Source organism: Symsagittifera roscoffensis, chromosome 2 (assembly GCF_963678635.1).
Source record: "Symsagittifera roscoffensis chromosome 2, txSymRosc1.1, whole genome shotgun sequence".
NCBI classification, from domain to species: Eukaryota; Metazoa; Xenacoelomorpha; order Acoela; family Convolutidae; genus Symsagittifera; species Symsagittifera roscoffensis.
In genome coordinates, this window is record NC_087063.1 from 16,278,258 (window position 1) to 16,303,590 (window position 25,333).

Consider the following 25,333-nt stretch of genomic DNA (forward strand, 5'->3'; position numbering starts at 1 on the left):
CATCTACTGTTTTTCAGACAAACTCGCAAAATGTGAAGGAACTATTGCGTAAGATCTGTTTTTTTTGCAGATGATTTAACTGATTCTAACGAAGCTTGTTGGGGACTCAAGTAGGATATTGTATAGAAAATCGATTAGCCGCGACTCGGATTTATAAAAAATACCCAAAAACTCCTCAGTGTCGAAAAAGCTGATATGATTTTTTTTTCAGAGCAAAGTTTTTCACATGGCTTTTCCCCACAAACTACCAGTACAAAAAAGAAACATTTTACAGAAAGTTTCATATAAACAACTAGCATGCTTAAAATTGATTTGGAAGGCTTCTGAGGCAAATTAAATCACATCCTACGCGTTGATAGCACAGAGAATATCGCGTGTTCTTATACCAAAGTGGTTAAACTGGCAATTTTCAAAGCCTCATAACTTTGCGAAGTATGCTCACAGAAAAAATCTCTTTCAATTTGGGCTCAAAACATCAATATCTCAAAGCGGATATTTAAAATTCTGTAAAATATTTTTGTAGTTTAAACTATCGTTATAAATTGAAAAAAAAGGGGAAACAACTTTATAACTTTTTATCAAATTGTTCGTCATCTTTTCATCCAACAGGTATTTTGATTGGCTTTAAAATGCAGTCGAAACATTCAGGGCTTTACCGTGATATACGATAAGAGCAGTCTTGTTTGTATTGAATGATCTAAGTATGAAAATGATCTAAGAATAACTCTTATAAACATTTTATTTAAAAAAAACTTCCCGTCAAGCGAAAAACTTACTGTCAGCCATAAATAAAATCAAAGGAAAGCGTAATCGGTGACATGAACGTTTCAGGTAGGTCTGAAACCAACAAACCCGCATTTTCAAAAAGTCGACACCTAGGTCTTGTATTGTGCTTTTGAAAAAGTGAACATAAAGTTAAGGACAATTTTATGCGGGAAAAAAGAGATGTGGTTCAATAAAAAATTGGGTAAATTTCCCCGCAAGTCTTAATTAAATTAAGTTAACTCTATATAGAACTATACTGCGGTTTCTAGGAAGTCGAAACCTCGATCCGGGTTATAGCATGATCCATACTTTTTCATTTTTGGGATGCTCAATTAATGCATCTTGTTTAACTATTGCTACCGCGAATCTGAAATTTTGTCTTTTATCTTACCCAGCCTTCGTATTCAAATAAACTGTCCCAGCTGGTAGTGTTTTCCTCCGGCGAAGACCACAGACCACTATATGGAGATTTCGATGTATTGTTGTTGTTGCCCGGGACGGGATAGGCAGTTGCATTGTCTAGGGGGGTGGGGTTAGTTGATGAGTAATATGTGCCCCCCTGACAACTGTCCATGTCGTTTGTGTTGTACATGGTTGTCGAAACTGTGGACTAAAATAAAAACGAATCAACTGAAATCCAGTGCTATAGGAGGTGTGGATCTACTTAACAAACCCCCCCCCCCCCCCCCCCCTGTGGCACTTACTTAAGAATCTCCACCCCTATAAATCAATACAGTAAATTAGCACTGAGCTTTCTAATTTTGCTGCATTCTGATTGAGAATTCGAATTTTGCTGCCTTCTGATTGGTCAAAAAATTGACTATTTTGATCAAATTAACAATCTCCCCCTTTTCTTGAAAGGGGTGGAGATTGTTAAGTAGATCCGAAGGTACCTTTATTTGAAATGGAAACACGCAAATAAATTGCAATTTTTATGATCAAAGATGTTCAAAACTGCCATTGCACCTTAAGATCAATCCTTCTTAATTTTCAGCAGTTTCTGATAGTTCTTTACAATTTTGCTGTTCGATAGTGGAATTTGCCTTCCTTTGAACGATAGAAATGCACTGATAGAAAACCACCGAAACTTGGAAGTGAAATATTTTTTTTTCTACCTTTAATCTGAGGAAGTCGATACTTTCAATGATATATAAGTTTTGTTTGTTAAGTTTTGTTTTGCAAAAATTGACTGTATAAAAATTCAGCTCCTTGGGTAGACGGAACAACAAGCGACAGATTTTAAAAAAGCACCGTCAGTTAGCGCCGCTGCGTGTAAATTTGGCACGACTGATTTAAAAAGGCAGTAATCTGTGTTTGCCGCTTAATCTACTTTTACGAAATGTCGCCTGTTACGACGATTCGCCTATCATATTTTGTCGCTTATTGCGAAATGTCCCTTTTTCTCCCGAGCGTAAAAATTTGGTAAGTTTCATCGAAAGAGAGAACAACAAGCAAAGTTGAAAAAAGCATCGTCAGTTAGCGCCGCTGCGTGTAAATTTGGCACGACTGATATAAAATGCAGTTATCTGTGTTGGCCGCTTAATCCACTGTAACGAAATGTCGCCTGTTCGAAAAATATGACCTAGCCAAGTCTTAGTCTTAAACGTCCGTAAATCTAAAGGCTAAAATTGAAAATGTCGGTTATTCATGTTTTCTTGTGCTGATTGCTTCTGCACTTTTGTTTACCGAAATCGCAATTCGCGTCTTCTTAGAGGAAGAATTTGAATTAATTAATTTGAAAATTTTTTTTAAAAATCACAAGTCAAACCGCGAAAAATCAAAATTGAGCGTGAACAAATTTTAGGATTTTTCCTGAAAAAAAAAACAAAAATGATCTTGGTCCACCTAATTTTAAAAGATGGACCAAAAACCTACCCTATTTTACCTCATCCCCAACAAGAGGTAATTTTTGTTTGCAAACGCCAGTCTTTTAAACGCAATTGATGACTGAAGGTCGCTTGAAAATTTGCGCACGTAACTTAATCAAATTTTTGCTTCTGGTTAACTATTTCCAGTAATAACCACTTAGACACTAAAAAGCTTTTTTATCGGCGTCCAAAATAGCTTAAAAAATTCATTTTTTGCAACTTCGCTCGCATGCCTCTAGTGTGATTCTGGTGTGGAATAGATGCCCCTCCCTGTAGAACTCCTCCTTGAACATGCTGGCCAGAGACATGGCCTCAGTTGGCAGGTATCTGAACACTGCCTTGTCCCTCTGCAACACCCCCTGCAGAGTGTCCAGTGCCTCCAGAGGGAGCCCATTTTTGCTCAGCACCTCACACTCGGTCAGACTGGAATAGGGTAGAAACATAAATTCAGTTAAAAAAAGAAGCAAATTGAACTGAAAAGCAAATATCTTGGATTCATGTTTAGGTTATTACTTCAGGTTATTATTTCACGTTAAATGCGCTGACCAAAAAGAAGTCATTTAAATTTTCATTGGATCTACTTAACAAAACCCCCCCCCCCCTGTGGCACTTACTTAAGAATCTCCACCCCTATAAATAAATACAGTAAATTAGCACTGAGCTTTCTATTGAGATTGAGAATTCTAATTTTTCTGCATTCTGATTGGTCGAAAATCGACCATTTTGATCTACTTAACAATCCCCCCTTTCTAAAAGGGGTGGAGATTGTTAAGTAGATCCTTGTCATTTCATGTTAATACCATGTTATTAAAAAAACTAGTTTTGAATTTTGTGCCGAAATAGGTCTTTTTAGCTTTCTGAGAGCGATGGCAAAACAATTTTGTTGGCCTAAAAAAAGATCGTTGACCTAAAAAAAAAGAAATTTCGCTGGGAAATTAACCCCCCTCCTAACAAAAATTCAAAAACTGTCCTGATTGATTATGTTGACAGAGGTAAATTATCCCCTCTGTGCAAAGCAATCATTTGAAGTGAGTAAATTGAGACCATTAGTCGCAAAATAAACATTTTCGGCGCAAAACAATCATTTGCAGTCCCAAAATGAGGCCATTAGATGGCAAATTGTCAACTATAAAAATAATATAGGAACCGATTTGTCCACATTAAGTGAACAGGATGCGCATATGAGCTGTTCAACTCTTTGAGGAGAGCATTGCTTGACTCCTCGGGTAAAAAAGGTTTTTTGTTATTATACTGGATGGATAAATCTTGTCTCTCTCAAACAATACCAACACGAGCGCTGTCAATCTTACCAAATGTTTCATAATCTCCTCCCCAGCAATGAGATTGAAAAATGCACAAGCTCAGAATAAGTTTCACTGCCTATGAATTTAAGATTAAACAAGACTGCTCGTATCAGGGCGAAGCCCTGAATAGTCCGACTGCCTTTTAAGACTTTTGGAGCAGTAGAAACAATAAAAAGTTAAATGTAAAAAAAAAATGAAAAAATTTTTTTTTTCTAAAATTTGAAGTCTTTTATGAAAATCATCCCCCCCCCACAAGCCATATGAAGTACAAAAGGATAGATTTCGTTCCTTGTAACAAATCAATTAGGACAAATAAGCTTCTTTCAACCAATTTGGAACGATTTCTAAGACGGATTAACTCTCCGCTTACGCGTTAATAGCGCGAAATATATGGCGCTTTAATTGTCCCAAATTGGCCAAAATGCCAATCTTTAAACCCCCATAACTTTACGAAAAATGATCACAGGTGAAATATCTTATCAAATTTGAGCTCAAGACAACAATACCTTTCGAATGATATAAAAAAATTCCGTCAAAAATGGCTAGTTAAAAAGTCGAAATTTGTCTGAAGAAAAAAAAACCCACCCCGAGCACAAATATTCCGTTACATTCGTATCGAAAGTCGGAACAAAAAGGTGAAAACTATTGAGTTTAGCAAAAGTGTAGTCACAAGTTTAACAAACGAAACAAGGAAGTAAAACTGAGCTTACATGGTTTCGGTCAAAATTTAATTTAGGACATTTTATACACAGTGGAAAGGACAAACAAACTAGGAGAGCTGTTCTATTCATAAAAGAAATCAGTTTTTTTAACCCCTGTTTAATATCTACCTGCTTTTTTTCCGGACCGAGTGTTGCTTCACTCGCAGACAACAACCTAGGATCATAGCGGGTCTCGAACAACTGACCCGGGTTGACCATCCTACAAAAAAAATCCCCTATCTTAGAACTTTTTATAAAATTTTAGGAAATTTCAATGCTCTTATACGAAAAGTTTTAAGATACTTTGTCCAAAAATTCAAAAAATCACTAAAATAATTTTGAATGAGTTTCTATATCGTAATAACAGATAAAAATCAATTATAAGTAAGTTTTTTTTTTCAATTTATATTTAAAAGTTTAAATTCCGAAACGAGAAATTTGAATTTTTGTAACGAATCTTTTAACTATAGGTAATTAGCGGTTGAAAATTATTTTGGAGACGATAAAAATTCATTTTCGACGAATATGTCATATAGATGCGATTGTGCTGTATGTGGGGTTCAGGTATATATACAAAATATCTAGGAATCAGCAAAAATAAACCTTATAAAGTTAGGGGGTTTCGTTTCTGTAATTGTATTCTGCGTCAGCGGAGAAACTTTAAAATGGTCATAGCAAAAAAATTTGAAAAAGAACATCCACAAAAAATTGAAAAAAAAATTTGTAAGAAAAGTTCCTCTCTTACAACTTTCTTGTAAGAGAAGAGTCACTACCTTACAACTTTCTTATTAGAAAGAGTCCCTATCTTGTAACATTCTTAGAGACTAGTTTTGTGAGAAATTTTAAGATTATTATAAGAATAAATCTACGATAGCGACTTTTGGTCTACCGGGGGACATTTCGACTGAGAGGTAAGAGCTGCTTCTCATTAGTCCATGTGAGATTTGAATTTTTGTTATTTTTTGAGAATAATTATTGTCTGCAAGCAAAACCTCCAAACCACAGGCAATATAATTATTAAGAACCAAAAAAGGTAATAAAGCAATGTCCAAAAAGTGAACAAAAAAGAAACAGAACATGGAATTTTTTCCAAAATTGATCAGGACGACCACAAAAATTTATTACTCAATCAAAAATTGAGTTAAAAAAGTTTTGCGTCGAAAAATTGACCCACTCTAATTTCAAAAATATTCTGTATCTTGTACTCAAAAGATAGCTCTAAGTATCTTTTTTGCCAAAAGTACCCAAATTTTTTTAAAAAACGCCAAATTATTTATCATTTTACACAGATTTCTTTAAATTAGAAAACGAAACAGATGAGAGTTATTTTGAGATCAGTGCTTAGACAAAATTTTCATTTGACTTCTTCACAATGTTGCTAACAATTTTTTTATAAAGAAGGCGGCAACAGGTAGCAAGGTATTGCGTGACCGTCAAATAAGGCGACAACTAATTTTGATGGACTTCTAGACCACAAAGTACCTTTATGACAATTAATTACGCGAAAAGATTGTTCCAACTAGCGAACTACATTTCTGAGAAATACAAAACGCGAAATGATTGTTTTAAATAAGTTTCCGAGAAATAAAAAACGGATAAACACAACAAATGAGAAAATAACTCGGCTAAAATTCTCGTAATTAGGCGGTTCGTTATCTGTAAAAACTTATTGGGGTGGGGCTAGTCTTTGTAGTGATTTTGGATCCTAATACAGTTTTGTTATTAAATACCTTGTAGTCTTAATGTCCTGTCGCCGTATTTGTCTAGCACCAATGTATTGGCACGAAGCGTACGCTTACTCAGGTTCGCTTACATTCAGCACGAGAGGAATACTGTTTTTGAATCAGTGTTTGCCTCTTAATGTACTGTTAAGAATTGTCGCTTGTTACGAATTGTCGCTTGTTACGAACTGTCGCTTGTTACGAATTTCCGCCTGTAACAATTTTTTGTCTCCGGGATATTCAGGCGTAAAGGTTAGTTTTATCTTTTATTGCAAACTTAGTTTTATATTTTCAATTTTTTTTGGTTCATGTAAATTAACCCAAGGCTAAATTGAGTTTACATGTTTGCAAAAAAAATTTTATACAAAGCATTTGACCTACAGAAATAACAGGTGGTCAATCTAATCAAAGTAAATTTGAAGCAGGCCAGAAGATCTTATAACCTACCCGCACTGGAGTTCCATGGATAATAATCGATTATACTGTCATTTTATAGTCAGTATTTATAAAATTACAAAAATTATCGATTATAATCCATCAAAAATGGATTTTAATCCATTATTTTTTTATCAATATAATCCATTATAATCGATTATAATCTATTAAAAATGGATTATATTTCTTATATTTTTTATGCCAATATAATCCCTTATATTCGGTTATAATCAATTATAATGGATTTTTTCGAGATGTTAGTCTTGAAACTTACAATTTTTTTCAAATTTATCACATTTCCTGTTTAGTGTAATTGCTACGTATTAGGTTTCAAAACGTTACATTTCACTTTTCAATTTTTATAATTTTTGTCTTATATACCTCGTTTAACCCCGCCCCCCCCCCGTTTACCTCCCTAATTACACCGCCAACCCCCCTCCCGTCTACCCATCTCTTCCCCAGTTTAATCACCCCCTTCCACAGTTTACCCCTCCTCAATTTACCCACCATTTTAGTGGGGGAGGGGGTTTGGGCAAATGCGAACGGATGGGGGAGGGGCAAAGCGGGGGGGGGGGGGTTAATTCAAGAAGGTTTAGATTGCGAGTAGGCCGTAAGTAAAGCAGATATGTTGCAAGTTTTGCAAATGATTTTGCAAAAAAATGTATAGAATTATACTGGATTTTAAATGGATTATAATCCATTATAATGGATTTTAAATGACAACATTTTAGACAACAATTTTACATTATAACCGATTATTATCCATGGAGCTCCGGTGCGGGTATGCTTTCAAAGTTCAAAACGCTACTCTTTTTGTATCTATTCTTACAGCTGTATTTCAATAAACTTTGATGAATTTATCTTTTTCGTTATCTTCTTGTTATATGACGATAAAACTCCGCCTTCTCATATAAAAATTGATCCGCCCCTGCTTATGGAGGAATGAATTAATTTAGTAAGAAAGTTTGGCATAGAACTGGACACTAGATTAGTTCTTTAAGCCCTTCTCAGAACTAATTTAGACCGTAATCGAAAGAGTTCAAAACCTGCATAAATTATCACTGAATCAAATGCGACAATCGTCGAGAGCAAATTAGCATTCTTGAAGATTAAGCCTTCCCTATTTATCCCTTGCATAAATGACGGTGTCATTGTCAAGTCAAAATCTGTCAAAAGAGTACTATTTTAAACATCCAGTTTTGGCTGATGAACCCACCTAAATTTGAATTTTTCAGAAAGCGCCTTTAGTGAAATCCTAGATACCCCCACTCAGAAATCTTATATCTGCCCCTTCTATGGGCGGTGCTTTAGCCCCCCCTTCCCCCTCCACTTTTGTAATCTGTGTTTGCCGCTTAATTCAAATTCTTCTTCTAGGAAGACGCGAATTGCTTCCTCCGAGAATTGTTCCTCTAAGAAGACGCGAACTATCCCTTACATAAGTGACACCGTCACTTATGTCTGGGATAACAAGGGAAAGCTTATGCTTCAAAAATGCAGTAATCTCTACTGTTACAAAATGTCGCCTGTTCGAAAAATATAACCTAGCCAACTCTTATAACCTAGTTTTAAACGTCCGTAAATCTAAAGGCTAGAATTGAATTTGTCGGTCATTCACGTTTTTCTTGTGCTGATTGCTTTTGCACTTTCTTTTACCGAAATCGCAATTCGCGTCTTCTTAGAGGAAGAATTTGAATTAACTAATTTGAAAGAAATTTTTAGAAAATCAAACGTCAAACCGCGAAAAATCATTTTTGAGCGTAGCTAAATTTCAAGAATTTTGCCTGAAAAAAAATCGCAAGAACAAAATAAAAGATAAATCACTTCGTTTATTAATACTTGATCAAAAATAAATAGATTCAGAAGAATGTATACCTGCTCTGCCATCCAACAGATTTCTGTTTATTATACAACAGACAAATTTGTGCTTCCCGATTTCCCTTATCCCCTACAAGAGGCGAGCAAAGAGCTATATCAGTTTTGTGTAAAAAATATAGATCATATGGCGTAATGATTTTGCTAAAATTTACAATCTCCTCGTAATAATTTTTTTCCTAACTTTTTGTTAAAAAATTTCTATAAAATCCAGTGGCTCAGAAGTTTTTCTAGGGGGTAGTTTTTCTGAAAATTTTGCGGACATTTTTTTCTAGGTCGACTAATTTGATCTTCCGAGCTTCCCAAAAATACTATGATGACCCTATTTTGTCCAAAGTTTTCTGCGCCGCAAGCCTTAAGACAAATTTTGAGTTTGGTCATTCAAAAATGGATGTCGTAAAGTTGTTATACCCAAGGCGGACCCTTTGGAAAAATTTTGCAACCAGAATTCAATAACATCGAAGCAACATTGATTTCGGCGCATTAGTACAATGGCTAAAAAAACTGGTGTAATTGACCCTTATTTTGTCCTCTTAACCGAAAAAAGGAAGAGTAATTGAGCCAAAAACGGAAACTCCGGATGCTGAAGTTGTCCCAATCGTTTCCTTTTGGCTCAAATATTCAACATTTGACGCCATCGAAGTAAACGTCAAACGAGGATTCGTTGCGTGACAATTTGGCATCCGTCGAACAGGCCAATGCGACCGTTAATGGCATCTAAATGGTCGCTTTTCGCTTTTATAGAGTTCGCATTGGTATAATAACCCTAATGTAAGCGAATAAGTTTATCTGACTGGAGATTGAGCCATTAATTGATTTTATAAAAGGTATCATAATGTTATAACCGCAAAAAAGTAATCTAACATTCTAATCGGATTCGATACAAAGTGTTCACAAGGGTTGAAAGCTTAAAAAAGTTCAAAAAAGTTTATAGAACACCTAACTAATTGAGGGTTCTGTAACATTCAAAACCCGCTTTGCTGTTTAATGTGATCTGTACATGACTTTATCTTATAATAATTGAAAAATTTCTCAAATTCAGATTCAAGTTGGAATAAATTTAAGAACCTGTTTTTGGTTTCGTTGAAGCTGCCCAGAATATAGAAAGGGTGAAGGACGTTTTCTTTGGGTGCCAACACCCGCATGTAGATAGCGTCCTGCTCCACCCATGTGGAGGGACCCCTCACTATGATCAGACTGATGGTCAGATTTTCCCTAAACATAATTTATTAACAAAAAATTAGTAATTATTATAACTGAAATCAGTTAGAAATGCAGAAATGCAGATGTGTCTTTCGGGATTTGTTTGAAAAATGACCTTATTGATTAAAAATATTATATTTTTTGCATATTTTTTGAAGTATTCAAACATAAGTAGTCTGTCAATTGGCAATCTAAGTATTCGGTCATCGCCTCAGACAGTAGGGTGCATCCAGGATTTTCTCGCGTGGGGTGGGGTGGGGGTGGGAGTTGGTCGGTTTTAAAAAAATTGAAAATCTTATCTACCTTTTTTTGGTCAACCAAATTGATTTTCTAATCGATCCCAGAAAACTAAAAACAAAACTTTCAGTGCCGCAAGCAAATTTTTGAAAAAATAGGTCAAAAATGCCGTTTTTGGGCACTTTTTGAAATTGCTTTAACCAAAAAGTTGCGTCCCCCCCCCTAAATCTGCCCCTGGCCTAAGACAATTTTGAAACTATGATTGATTAGAATACGAGTCAGCCACTAAGGCCTTTGGTAATGAGAATGGTCCGTATCTTTCAAGCTGTTGGATGATGGGAAACAAGCCATTAAAAAGAGGTCAATGACAATAGAGAGTTTTTTTGGTTGAATAAGCGGAAAATAACTTTGTGCAGCACATACCAATGGAGATGAAACATTCATTCAGATGAACGGACATTCATTCAAGGGCACCAAAAAAAAATTCAGAGGTGTGAGATACTTTATAAAGACCATCACCTTCTTTAAAAAATGGGGTGTCCGTTGCGATTAGCATGAGTGGCTATTAGCATGCGATAGTTGTTTTTAATTGGATGTGCATTTAGATGAAGAACAAAATAGCTCAGATTTTCAAATAGCTTCGAAGACCATTGGATTTGTTAAGGAAAAAAAATCACTTTCGCCTAATTAAAAACTTGGCTAAGTGTGCGATGATAAAAATTGCTAATTTGAGTTAACAAAATTTGAAACAGCAAGTTTTTAAACTATATGCTTTTACATGGGCATGCTAATCGACACTCATGCTAAAACGCCGGTTCCCTTAAAAATTTTTGTTTATTTAACCCGGGTCTTTTCGGTTTTATCGGGAAGACCCGGCTCTTGTTACAGGTAATTCGACAAAAAATGCGCCGTTTGTTTCATTTCACGCTTTTAAAGTTTGTGCTGCAAAATATATTCATTGGGGGAGGCAACCGAGTAACCAATAAAACTTTTAACCCGATGAACTCTTTAATAGATAGGAACCCAACCCAGTTCATGACATTTGGATTTTACTTTAAGCTTCGCATAAAATTGACGCGCTTCTGTCTTCTGAAACAAAGAGAAGAAAGGGGCTAAAGTTTGATTTATTTGAGTACATTGATACAACTGCGAGTTAAATAAATACCGAAGTTCGGGGACCCTCTGGTTGGTGAGGGGGTCGAATCCCTGGTGAGGGGATCGAATCCCCCTTCTTAAATCCACCTCTGTACTGAACCATGATAAAATTAAATAAAGCAGAAGCTTGCCATGCCAAATGATAGATTGGCACCAATATTTAGAGCTCTACATTCATTAGAGCTGCCATCTAAATGGTAAGTGATTTTTCTAAAAATGACTTTGGTTTGGGATATTTAACATTTGTTTATTTAAACAGATTTTTTATTTTTCTGCGATAGTTTCACGGTTTAATGCATGACTGACCTTGCGTTGCCAAAAGTGTGAAAATCAAGATGATTTCAATATCTTTTTTTAAATTGTTATGACGAACTTTATTAGTTCGAAAAAGGTTCAAATTGAAACTTGGAAATCATGAAACGGATCGAAGGCCTTCTTTATTATGAGCAACCAACCATACCATAACACAGCAATATGTTATTGTGCTTGATTTTCTGTAAAGATAACTGCGGCGTGCAAACGGTCATCGAGCAGACACCCTTATTTCATACTCGTTAGTAAGCAGACAAATTTGACAAAAACTCAAATTTGATTGGCTGAAAAAAAAACATTAAACCACTTTTGCAACATTCGCACCATATTGTTTTTTTAACTTAAAATAATTTGAAATTTGATTTTTTTAACTCAGTTTATGTTTAGAAGTTATTTTAAATTGAATTAATAACTAAATTTCAAGAAATTGCCTTGGAATTACAGCTTTTGCTTGCCAAAACCAAATTATAGATAAAAAATTGAAAAAAATGTCTGCTTCCTGATTTGCTTATTAAATATATTGTCTGCTTACAACTAGTTAAACTGATAAGCAACCAATGAATTACCTGATATTGTGACTGTTGCCCCTGAAATTCAATTAATCAATTGACAAACGCGTAACTTAATGTAACCAATATTTCACAGGTATGTGTCATCAATTGGATTTGGAAGGAAGAATTGAAGAAAAGACGTATCTGATCAGCAAAACGTCGTCTCAAAAAATGTCAGCAAAGCGTCGTCTTCAGACTCCGTAAGACACGTCTTGAAATTGTTTTTAAATTTAATTTTGAAAACCAATTGTGATGTCATACCTCAACGTATGATCTTCTTATTCTGGAATCCGAATAGATGGATAAACTGATATTCTAATACGCAGCGAGATAAAACAACTGGCCTTAACCAACGTTTATTTTGGTCTGACCGTTCGTTCGGCCACCGTTCGTTCGGCCACCGTTCTGGAGAAGGTCTCTCAAGGTCGACCAACCGGCCGAATGTATGGTTATAACATAAATCATAAGCTACGCGTAGCATAAATAACATATATATATATATATATATATATATATATATATATATGAAAAATCATTTCCCTTTTCTTCCAAATTAAACAAGACTGCTCGTATCAGGGCGAGGCCCTGAATGTTCCAACTGCCTTTTAAGACTTTTGGAGCAGTAGAAACAATAAAAAGTTAAATGTAAAAAAAAATGAAAAAAAATTTTTTTCTAAAATTTGAAGTCTTTTATGAAAATCATCCCCCCCCCCCACAAGCCATATAAAGTACAAAAGGATAGATTTCGTTCCTTGTAACAAATCAATTAGGACAAATAAGCTTCTTTCAACCAATTTGGAACGATTTCTAAGACGGATTAACTCTCCGCTTACGCGTTAATAGCGCGAAATATATGGTGCGTTAATTGTCCCAAATTGGCCAAAATGCCAATCTTTAAACCCCCATAACTTTACGAAAAATGATCACAGGTGAAATATCTTATCAAATTTGAGCTCAAGACAACAATACCTTTCGAATGATATAAAAAAGTTCCGTCAAAAATGGCTAGTTATCAAGTCGAAATTTGTCTGAAGAAAAAAAAACTCACCCCGAGCACAAATATTCCGTTACATTCGTATCGAAAGTCGGAACAAAAAGGTGAAAACAAATCAGTTGGCTTACTACCAAAAACGTTCAACAGGTCAAAAACTACACAGCTGACTATTTTTAGCTCTTTGCTTAAGATAGCCGGTGCGCAAGTTACGCTGCAGTAGCCGCCTATAATTTTTAATATATTCCTACCCTTTATTGGCAAACTCGCAACATGTTGACGCACCTGAGGCGGTTACTTTTCTGCTGTTTAGTTTTATGCTGTTTTAGAAGTAGAAAATTAGTTTTATAATTTGGTGGCTCCTAATTTGACTAGCCAAATGTCGAGTTGAATGATTGGGAAATTATTCAATATGCTCTCAAGTGTACTTGGAAGGCAAATTTTGCTAAATTTTACAGACGAGATCAAAACTTTCGATGGTTATTGCTCAATTTGTAATCTGATGACTTTAGTTTCCAAAACAAACTGTAAACAAGACTGCTCGTATCAGGGCGAAGCCCTGAATGTTCCGACTGCCTTTTAATGTATATGGAGCCGTAATAACAAGAAAAAATAAGGATCAAGTTAACATCCTAAACGACTTTGGGGTGGAGGATGTTAACTTGGTCCAAAATTAAAATTAAAAAATAAAACGAAAAAAATTAAAACTTGAGACTTTCTGTGAAAATCATCTCCCCACACGCCATAAAAAGTACAAATTGATAAATTTCGCTCCTAGTAATAAATCAGTTATTGCAAATAAGCTTCCTTCAACCAACTTCGAACAATTTCTAGGACAGATTAAATATCCGTTTACGCGTTAATAGCGCCAACAGCGCCAAATATATCGCTTCTTAGTTTTCGCAAATTGGCCAAAATCACAATCTTTAAACCCCCATAACTTTTCGAAAAATAATCGCAGGTGAAATATCTTTTCAAATTTAAGCTCAGGACAACAATACTTTTGAATTATATAAAAAATTCCGTCAAAAATGGCTAGTTCAAAGGTCGAAATTTGTCTGAAGAAAAAAAACGGGGCAGCACAACAGTGCCGAAGTAACAACAGTGCCGAAAAAAAATTAGTTCAACAGTGCCGAAAATGAAAACTTTGTTCAACAGTGCCAAAATTATGAACAAACATCAACATATTAAATGCGTCAATCAAAAATTAAACGGCAAAAGTTTACAATCTTAAGTGACACTTAAAGATTTGGCTCTTTTTTAGTCCTCCTCCTTTCAAATTCAGTTTTGAAAAGCTTATTTAACGTTGTCATAATGCAATGAAATTTGGCGTGGTGAGCTAATCGACAGCTGTGAACAGATTTGTTCTTCATCCTTTACAGCGTAACATCACGCATTTAGCCGTAATAACACGTAAAACAAACATAAAACTCGGTATTTTGAAAGGGGTGGGGAAACTGAAAAAGAACCTAAGATTTTGAGAGAGAAAATTTGCAATTTAGACGTTTTGGTGCTAAAATAATTGTTTAATTTACAGTTCCAGACATTTTCGCGCCGAAATTGGAGTGATTTTCTTTGATAATTAGCGTCAGTAATTTCCCGCTTTTTGGAAAATGCGTTCAAGTTATTCTGAAATTTTCCCGCCTTTTTCGGCACTGTTGTACTTCGGCACTCTTGAACGCCCCCGAAAAAACCCACTCCGAGCACAAATATTCCGTTAATTTTGTTACGAAAATCGGAACAAATATGTAAAAAGCTTTCGCAAAACTTGCACTACTTTAACAACGTGGAAATTTCACTAATTTAATACGTAGCAATAGGTTTAATAGCGATAAGAAAATGTGTATTTTGTAAAACTCTCAAAATTGATTAATATGCACTTAAAAGTTTTTGTTTCCACACTTTCATGCAATTGTTACACGTATCTCTCCTCTTGAAAGAAACATTTTCAATCAACCTCTTGTGTACAGTTTCAACCAATTTTTTGGGCCGAATTAAACATTGCTTTAAAACAATAAGTGATTGAAGACCGATCAATGACACTTGACCAGCTTCATCAGAGTATACAGATCAGAAAATGTGACAATATTTCAAACCTATAAGTGATAAAAGACCCTTTGAATGACAGTTCGACAGCTGAACTAGACAATAAGTGAGATGTTTTTTGTTCAACATTTTGAGCACTTCGATTTAGTGAAAGAAAACTTGTTTCTAAAGTTACTTGACTTGATAAAAAATAGCCTGCTTTTTTTTGTTAGCAAATTTTTTCAGCGCTCAATATTTGATTTTAATTGAAAATTGTTGTTCCGATTTTTGATACGAAATTAACGGAATATTTGTGCTCGGGGTGGGTTTTTTTCTTCAGACAAATTTCGTCTTTTTAGCTAGAAACTTTTGACAGAATTTTTTATATCATTCAACAGGTATTGTTGTCTTGAGCTTGAATTTGAAAAGATATTTCAACTGTGATTATTTTTTGTAAAGTTATGGGGGTTTAAAGATTGCCGTTTTGGCCAATTTGGGACAATTAATACGCGATACATTTCGCTCTATTAGCGCGTAAGCGGAGAAAAAACCCGTCTTAGAAATCGTTCCAAGTTGGTTGGAACAAGCTTATTTCCAGAACTGATTTGCTACAAGGAGCAAAATCTATCCTTTTGTAATTAATATGGCGTGTGGGGGATGATTTTCATAAAAAATTTCAAATTTTAGAAAAAAAAATCATTTTATTTTCTAAGATTTATTTGTTTAAGTTTATTACTGCTCCATATACCTTAAAAGGCAGTCGGAACAGTCAGGGCTTCGCCCTGATACGGGCAGTCTTATATTATTTTGGGTGTCTCCGAAATCAAAAATTGAGAACATTTTGAGCATACACTAATGTCTTGCCCGATATTCACCATTAATGCAAAATCATGAGTAAACTGAATTTCATATACAAACAAGACTGCTCGTATCAGGGCGAAGCCCTGAATGTTTCCGACTGCCTTTTAAGTTCTATGGAGCCAGAAACAACATGAAAACTTTAAAGGTAAAAAAAAACAAGACTACTCGTATCAGGGCGAAGCCCTGAATGTTCCGACTGCCTTTTAAGGTCTATGGAGCAGTACTAACATGGAAAGTTCAAATGTAATAAAATGAATTTAAAAATTCAAATTTTAGAAAATTTCAGATTTTCGTGAAAACATCCCCCCACACGCCATTTTAAGTACAAAGTGATAGATTTTGCTCCTATAAACAAATCACTCATGGCACATAATATTCCTTGAACCAATTTGGAACGATTTTTAAGACGGATTGAAACCATCGCGCGGTAATTGTCCCAAATTGGTCAAAATGGCAATCTTTAAACCCCCATAATTTTACGAAAAACGATCACAGGTGAAATATCTTTTCAAATTTAAACTCAGGACAACAATGGCTTTCGAATGATATAAAAACAATTCCGTCAAAAATGGCTAGTTAAAAAGTCGAAATTTGTCTGAAGAAAAAAAAACCCACCCCGAGCACAAATATTCCGTTACTTTCGTATCGAAAGTCGGAACAAAAACTTTGAAATAAAATGTTTTTTTTTTGTAAATTTTATCCATTTTTTCAATAGAGTTTAAAGTTCGTTCGAAACAATCGCACTGAAACAAACAGTCTTGGTTGAATTTTTCGGTCGAACGTTCAGGTCTTAGAATGATGTCTGAGACTCGAATAGGAGTAGATTTTAAGTCACAATAGTCATAGACAATCAAGTTTGTAGGAAATCGGTTTAAGTTTTCGGCCAGATTTGATCACTAAGCCTAAAATTTAGCTCACAGTTTTCTTGCCATTAGCTTTGGCTTAGACTTACTTTACTGGCAGCAGTAGCGTATCTAAAACTTTCCCGGATAATTTTTGTACCTTTTTTATAGTAACAAATTGATTGTTTATCTCTCTTTGAACTTAGCGAACTTTCTCTTTGACTTAATAGAAGAACATCACTTTGAACATTTATATGACTTGATAGAAAAAACTTAGCTTTTTTTCTCCATCCTCACTGAAGCATCAATTGTATGGTGTAACCAGGGGTTTTACAAGGTTATGTATGAAGATCGAACATGTTTTTCACGGCCTAATCAGTCTCCATGCCAATTTTTGTAAAAATCGGACAATGCGAACAATAGGTCTACTGCTAAAATTTCGCAGATGGGAGGAAACGAAAAAGAGCCAAAAAATTTGAATTGCATGAATAGTTTTGCGAGAAATGTGGCAAAACTGTCTTTTACACACATTTAAAAAAATTAAAGTCGGGAAAAAAAGAACTCTTCCGATATAATAGGACAAAATGAACTTTTGGATGGTGAAGGTGAAAATCTGCAACATCATATTCATAACCGCTCTGATTGCGTTGAAAGGTTTTCAACGAATGAGTGGCAATACGCATACGCGCATACTTTCTGTGGAGAGCCATTCTGTAAACATGTCATACCAATATTTGTGCTCGGTATGATTTATCTGCAGACAAGTTTTGACTTTTCATATAACAAATTATGACAAATTTTTGAAAACGACGAAATCAGAAAAATATAACATTGAAAAACTTTTGACTGAAATCAAAATTAAAAAGAAATTTAAAAATGGATTTTTTTCTCTAACGTTATCACATGGTCAATATGGGATAATTGAGGCAACATACTTCGACCTAATTAGGCCTTAGCGGAAAGTAAAACAACTCTAAACTGAATAAAACAAGACTGCATTGCACGTAAATCAGAGCGAATAATCCGAAATCATTTTAAATTTCAAATTTTAGAAAAAAAATCATTTTATTTTATAAGATTTATTTGTTTAAGTTTATTACTGCTCCATATACCTTAAAAGGCAGTCGGAACAGTCAGGGCTTCGCCCTGATACGGGCAGTCTTATATTATTTTGGGTGTCTCCGAAATCAAAAATTGAGAACATTTTGAGCATACACTAATGTCTCGCCCGATATTCACCATTAATGCAAAATCATGAGTAAACTGAATTTCATATACAAACAAGACTGCTCGTATCAGGGCGAAGCCCTGAATGTTTCCGACTGCCTTTTAAGTTCTATGGAGCCAGAAACAACATGAAAACTTTAAAGGTAAAAAAAACAAGACTACTCGTATCAGGGCGAAGCCCTGAATGTTCCGACTGCCTTTTAAGGTCTATGGAGCAGTACTAACATGGAAAGTTCAAATGTAATAAAATGAATTTAAAAATTCAAATTTTAGAAAATTTCAGATTTTCGTGAAAACATCCCCCCACACGCCATTTTAAGTACAAAGTGATAGATTTTGCTCCTATAAACAAATCACTCATGGCACATAATATTCCTTGAACCAATTTGGAACGATTTTTAAGACGGATTGAAACCATCGCGCGGTAATTGTCCCAAATTGGTCAAAATGGCAATCTTTAAGCCCCCATAATTTTACGAAAAACGATCACAGGTGAAATATCTTTTCAAATTTAAACTCAGGACAACAATGGCTTTCGAATGATATAAAAACAATTCCGTCAAAAATGGCTAGTTAAAAAGTCGAGTTTGTCTGATGAAAAAAAAAACCCACCCCGTGCACAAATACTCCGTTACTTTTGTTACGAAAGTCGGAGCAATAACTTTCGCTGATTTAGAAAAAAAAAACATTAGGATAATTAATGTTTAGAAAAGTAAATACAAATCTGGGTAATGTTTTCTCGCCCTCAAACAACTAGCACGGATCATGGTAGACTTTAAACATCCGACCTTTCGATTGAGAGGCGGAAACTAACCACTTCACCACCGCTCCCTTGCTTGTCTTTTTTTTTACATTTTAGAGGCACATCGCCCTTCAGTTGCAAATGAATTTTTTCTTCAACTTTAGCGAATTGCCGATATACAAATGTCGGTTTTGATCATTTTGTCTGCCTAAACTCTCTCGTAGTTTTCCATAGCTCTATGGTCAATGTTGAAAATTATCCCTACAATCCAATAACCAAATCAAAGTGTTCCCATGCTGTAATTTGACCCAGACCTTTAAATATTTTGAAACACATGTTTTCTTATGCTTGAAAGATGTTTTTTTTAAAATTTAAAACACATTTTTTCTAATGCTTGAAACATGTTTTTTTCTTAAACTGATATGTTTAAAAAAACAAGTATTAAAACACCCCATCCGTGATTGATTTTCATCAAAACTTTTTAAATAATAGAATTTAAAATGTGCAGAAAACCTGAAAACCTTTATCTGGAAAATGGATATGCTCTCTTTTTTCAATGTCAAAAACAAAAAAAAAACAAGTTTATGTGCTAAAAAAATTCAAGTAACAAAAAATCGAACACTTTAAATTCGTTTTTTTTCAATGGTCTTCAATTTTCTTCAATTAGTTATTAATAATTTAGAGGTATCCTCGTCTTAAAATTTAGTACATACTGGCGCCGGTTTCAAAGGCGCCAGATTTCAAAATTGTCGCCGAGTTAAAATTTAGTGCATATTGCCGCCGAGTACAAAATTCAAAGCTCAGTCGGCCAAAAATGGAGGTCGTAAAATGATAAATTGGGTGGTCAGGGTGTTGATCTCCTGAGAGGCCGGCGTGCATCCCCCTCCCCTGTAGAATGAAAAAAAAAATCGCTCGCAAAATCATGTTTTAAAGCTTCGTGTTTGCATTTCTTCGGCTATTCCTTGGATATTGCACTATGATTAAAGGTTGTTTATTTTGACTGCATCTTAAAAAGCTTAAAAGAAGCTAAGTTAAAATGGCTAGTACCTTTCATGGTCCAGTAATTCAGCAATTGAAAACATTATTTGTTGAAGCGGATATCCAGCAAAGGAAAATAAATATATTGATCGCAACAAAATCGACCTGCACTCTCAGATGAAAACGTGTAGAAAACGAAGACATGAAGTTTTTTCTTTGAAGCTTTTTATGGTTATTTCTTAAACAAAAAACATAAATTGATAATTTGAGACCTTATTTTATTGGTGTTTCTTTTGATTTACAAATGATGCTAAAGTATGGCGCAGATGTTTTAAGTAAAAGTAGGCATCTTCGTCTAGTTTTTGCAAAGTGAAAATGGCCAAGAACACTTCGTGTTGAATATTTAAAAGATCATCTGAATATTTGAGACATAGTTGCACACTTCTTTGGCTACACATTCTCGCTGTCTCCAAGTGCTGGAAGTTTTTTCTTGCATCTTTTTTTGTAAGATATAATGGAGAGTTGAAAATATTTTTGAACTTTTTGTTCCCGCTTCGGACGATGGAAACTGAAAATCAACGCTCGTGGTGGTTTTTCCTTCAAGCCATTTTAGTTAATTCAAAGATGCCATTAAACTGTTATTTGATGAAATTATAGGATTTTGAAATTGCCAATTAATTCTTAATATAAATTTATCTATCGAAAGAAAATTCTGCAAAGAAATCAAGTAAATAAATGAAGTAAATCAATTGTGAAATAAAACAAGACTGCTCGTATCAGGGCGAAGCCCTGAAGGTTCTGACTGCCTTCTAAGGTCTATTGAGCAGTAATAACATGAAACAAATTAAATGTAAAAAAATGAACCGTTTTTTTTTATTGAGATTTTTGTAAAAGTCATCCCCCCACACGCCATATAAAGGACAAAGTGATAGATTTCGCTCCCATTAACAAATCAATTTGGCATATACGCTTCCTTCAACCAATTTGGAACAATTTCTAAGACGGATTAAATCTCAACTTACGCTTTGATGGCGCAAAATATCCGCGTTAATTGTCCCAAATTGGCAAAATGGCAATTTTTAAACCCCCATAACTTTACAAAAAATGGTCACAGTTGAAATATCTTTTCAAATTTGAGCTCAGGACAACAATATTTTTCGAATGATATAAAAAAGTTCTGTCAAAAATGGCTAGTTAGGAAGTCGAAATTTGTCTGAAGAAAAAAAACCCACCCCGGGCACAAATATTTCGTTACTTTCGTTACAAAAGTCGAAACAATAAAACAATTTTGCTGGTATATTAAGGCACATCCCTGGATGTTCCGACTGCCCTTTTATTGGTCTCGAATAGTTTTTGGAAAAAGAAAATATCGGAAAACTATAAGCAAATATCGGAAAATATGGACAATATAAGTACAAGTGTGAAAGTCTTAGTCGTACGAAATGAATATGACCAATTAGCTAGCCTTAATTCAATTCAAAACTACTTTTTTGTTTGGGATATTACGCCACCCCACGCATAAATAATTCGTTTTGCGCTTTCAGCATTATGGATGATATCTTCAAAGACGCTTAAATTAGTCTAGAGCTTTTCCAAATTGGCTAGTTTCAAACCCCCCAGAACTTTTCGAAAAACAATTAGAGGTAAAATATATCTTTTTTCATTTTTATCTAGCGGAGTCCATATTTTCAAGAAATTTTACTTCACTTGCTGAAAATTGACTGAATAAAACACAAAAACCACACCAAGCAAAATTATTCTGTTATTTCGAAAACCGGAACAAAAACTGAAAAAATCAATTTTGAAATGAAGTGAACTATATCAACAATTAACAATCAATTTGCATAGCGAACTCAAAATTTTATTAAAACTGGGTTTCTAATAAAACTTTCTTTTTATCTGAGAATTTCAGAGCCCAAAATGTTTTTAGCAGACTATTTTCCTCAGGATTACGATTTTACCGGAGTTATAAGTAGAGGATTATAAAGGATTATCAGTCAAATTTTTGCAGCATTTCATCAGCCCTGAAATGACGCAAGGACAGTGGGATGTCCATGGCTTCTCAATATTTTTTCAGACTTGAGTTGGCGCTGATTCAGCCGTGAAGATCCAGTTCTGAACCAAAGCCAGTTGCTTCTTGAGCATAGAGGAAGGCCACTTATCAGAGACTAAATTAGCAAGGTGCAAGTTCAGAGAATTCGCTTATTCAGCAAAAAATATCTATTAAAAGTCAACAAGCCGGGAGCTGATACTGTTGTAATAACTTATACTTTGCAGCATTTTTATAACCCTGTCTCTTACTTTTTCAAAGCAAACAGTTTGTTTCTATGCTAAGTGCCTCCTCTGCTTTGAATTGAAATCTAGCACACACCACTCAGGCAATTTTGAAAACTATAGAAAAATTTTTCGTTGAAAACAAATTGAAAACCAAAATTTGTCAAACTATTGAGCAAAAAGTGGGAACTTACCCCAATCCAGACGACAGATAGAACAACCCTGCCATTCACGAAACAAACTTAAGCTTTCTTTAGCTTTTATATACACGTACATTCCTGAAATAGATAAATGAACTCCAAATTTCATCTTAATTTGAAATTAGCGCCAAAATAGTAATAAATCAAGGTTGTTGATGGTTCTTTCAGCTCTATTCCAGCCCTGGTTAAGCGCAAAATAATGACAGTTCATGCTTTTTGCCGCATTATTCTGCCCTTGAACTAGCGCTTGTAAATAACGAAGAATCCGGGATGTTCATGAACTTACGGTGTTATTTCAGCCCAGATATAGCGCTGATTTAGCAAAAAATTCTGGGTGGTCACGGTTTTTCAGTATCATTTAAACACTGTTTAGCGCTGATCAAGCCCTGAAGTTCTACCACTGAGTTAGAGCTAAATGTTTCTCTGTCATGGATAAAAAATCATTTATCAGGGACTAAATCAGCGAGGTACGAGTTTGAAAGTTCGCTGATCCAGCATTAATTATCTATGAAATGTAAACCACCCCTGAGCTGCTACTGACAAAATATCTTTGCCCTGGTATCATTCTAATAACCCTCCCTCTGACGATCTCAATGGAAACATTTTAATTTTATGCTAAGTGCCTCCGCTGCTTTGAATTAAAATCTAGCATACATCGGTTCAGTCAATGTCGAAATCTCGAGACACTTTTCTGCGTTAATAACAAACTGGAAAGCAAAGTATGTCATAATAATGGAGCTAAAAACTGTGAATATTTGGAAAACTTTGAGCTAGCGAGAGAATAAAACATTCCTGCCACTCAGGAAATGAAATAAATCGGGAACGGTTTTTCTCGACGGGAAACAATTCATTTATTTGACTGAAAAGAAATATTGAGTGCTATTCAATCAGCAAGGATGGTTTTTTAAATAGCAAGGTTTCAAATTGGTTTGGAGTATTGCATTTCTGATAGTTTTTAGTAGTTATTTTGATTTTTCAGTAAAGTTATTATCATGAACTATTTACTGATCTGTAATGTCCATTTTAGCCGGATCCAGTAATAAATATCTAAGAAAAATCAAGCACCCGTGAACCATTATTGAACAAAATAGCTATTCCTATAGGCAGCATTTTAATCGAAAGCAAACAACTTATCTCTATACCAACTGGAGGCTAAGAAATTACACAAAAAGCAAAGTAGACGGCTCTAATAAAACGGAACTTAGACCTTAATTTTTTTGGGAAACTAGCAGTTTGGACAAAAAGCAAACGGCTAACAAATGTTTTTATAAAAATAAAAAAAGAGTTAATAAACCTTTTGCATATCAAAGTATTTATCATAAAAAAATTATAAAACGCCTATCCAAATATTATGAAACAACTTTGAATTGCATAAACTATACAGCTGCGACATGTAAAAAATTTGATTCGCATTTAAGAAAGCTCGAACTTAAGTTAAATGAAATCAGTAAGCAAGTTTCACGCATATAAACTAAACAATTACGTCTTGTTTCCCTTATTTGCAGCTTTGTTTTGACGTCTAAATTCAACTTATTGGTCACGTCTAATCAGCTTTTTCGTCTAATTTCCTAGGCCCCATGCTAAGTGCCTCCGTTGCTTTGAATTAAAACCTAGAATACATCAGGTAGTTGAATTTTGAGTAATGCTATGTTCGCTTATCTTCTACATCTTAGAGTATTGATTTGAGGCGGATTGATAGCAGGCCATTAAACTCGACGGTCCAACAACAAAAATTTTACCTAGCACTGTTTTCTTTCAAAGAAAAATGAAAAAAAAATTGGATCCAACTGTACATGTAATGATATTGAAACAAAGCCCAAAGATAGTTGGAAAAGAGTAATGAACGCGAGGAAATTGAAAAAAAAACAGACTTAATTTTTCAAAATTCTTCAATTTTTGAATTTCGAAGAAAAAAAATGGATGGCCTTAAAGCTTTTCGAATTTGTAGATCAAATTATATTGGACATGAGAAAACTGGATCAATAGGTTAAACTTTTATTTCGCCGGGAAATCTGATAATTAAACTCCGTTTTCGAAATTAGAAGTCAATCACGTTTTTGTGACCTTAACAGTTTTGCTGTTCGATAGTGGATTTTGCCTTCCTATGAAAAATAGAAATGCACTGAACTTGAAAAAAAAACAAAAAGTCAAACCGCGAAAAATCAAAATTTACCATGAACAAATTTTAAGACTTTTTCTGAAAAAAAAAAAACAAAAAAAAGCAGCAAGACCTATAGAAGAGTACTCACTACCAGGCGCGGATCTAGGAATTTCTCGATCTGGGGGGGGGGGATTTTCAAAAAAGTTTTGAAAATTTTGTCGATCTTTTTTTAGATCGACCAAATTGATTTTCTGAGCTCTCTGCAAATCACTATCGAGCGGCAGGCAAATTTTTGAAAATAAGGCAAAAAAAAAACGTTTTTAGGCACTTTTTGTAAAACTTCGACCAAAAAATCGCGTTTTTTGGAGCGCGCTCCTCCCTCAAAATTAGTAAATATTTGCGCCGAAGGCACCTTTAGAAAACTTTTATGGTCAGTCAGCCAAACATTGATACCTCAAAATAATACAAAGGGGGACCCTTTGGGTCGGCAGGGGGTCAAATCCCTGAGGGGGAGGGGTGAGGCGGAACCCCCTCCGCCCCCTAAATCCGCTACTGCTCACTACGTGCATTACTCTTAAACAAAAAGACAAAGAGTTCGTTTTAACAAAAAGTATGCAGCGAATGGCGTTGCGCGAATAGTTTCAAAAAGATAAACACTCAAATTTGATTTGTGATTTCCAAATTTAATGTATCCAACTCTGATAGGCATTGGAATCTCGTTAGAACTCCAAGTTTGGTTCAAAAACACACAATAAATGATGCAAAAAATTGTAAAAGATAGGTTGCCTGGAGTTAAATTTAACAAATCAAAGCTAAAAATCCGAAAAAACATTTGGCGCTAAATTTTATTTTTATTTGATAACGTGTATCTGAAACACTCGTAGAACTTTGAAACTCTTCCACAACCTGAATTTTAAATATTTGACTAATGAAAACAAGAACTAAGAGGTCAACTAAAAATGAATATC

General features: G+C 34.7%; 1 protein-coding gene across 6 annotated transcripts in view; it reads right to left on the minus strand.

Annotated features, from left to right (window-relative positions):
- Window positions 1–25,333, minus strand: part of LOC134840082 (uncharacterized) — a 41,355-nt gene that overhangs the window by 10,487 nt on the left and 5,535 nt on the right. For 4 of the 6 annotated variants that reach the window (XM_063855764.1, XM_063855762.1, XM_063855763.1 and 1 more), the window contains 4 exons: window positions 11,160–11,195; window positions 9,735–9,881; window positions 2,867–3,056; window positions 1,157–1,375 (listed from right to left, as the gene is read on the minus strand). In XM_063855764.1, the coding sequence (XP_063711834.1) occupies window positions 1,157–1,375; window positions 2,867–3,056; window positions 9,735–9,881; window positions 11,160–11,195 (592 nt within the window). Of the gene's footprint in view, window positions 1–1,156; window positions 1,376–2,866; window positions 3,057–9,734; window positions 9,882–11,159; window positions 11,196–12,139; window positions 12,161–25,333 lie in introns of all 6 variants that reach the window. The other 2 variants (XM_063855767.1, XM_063855768.1) reach the window with 2 other exon arrangements.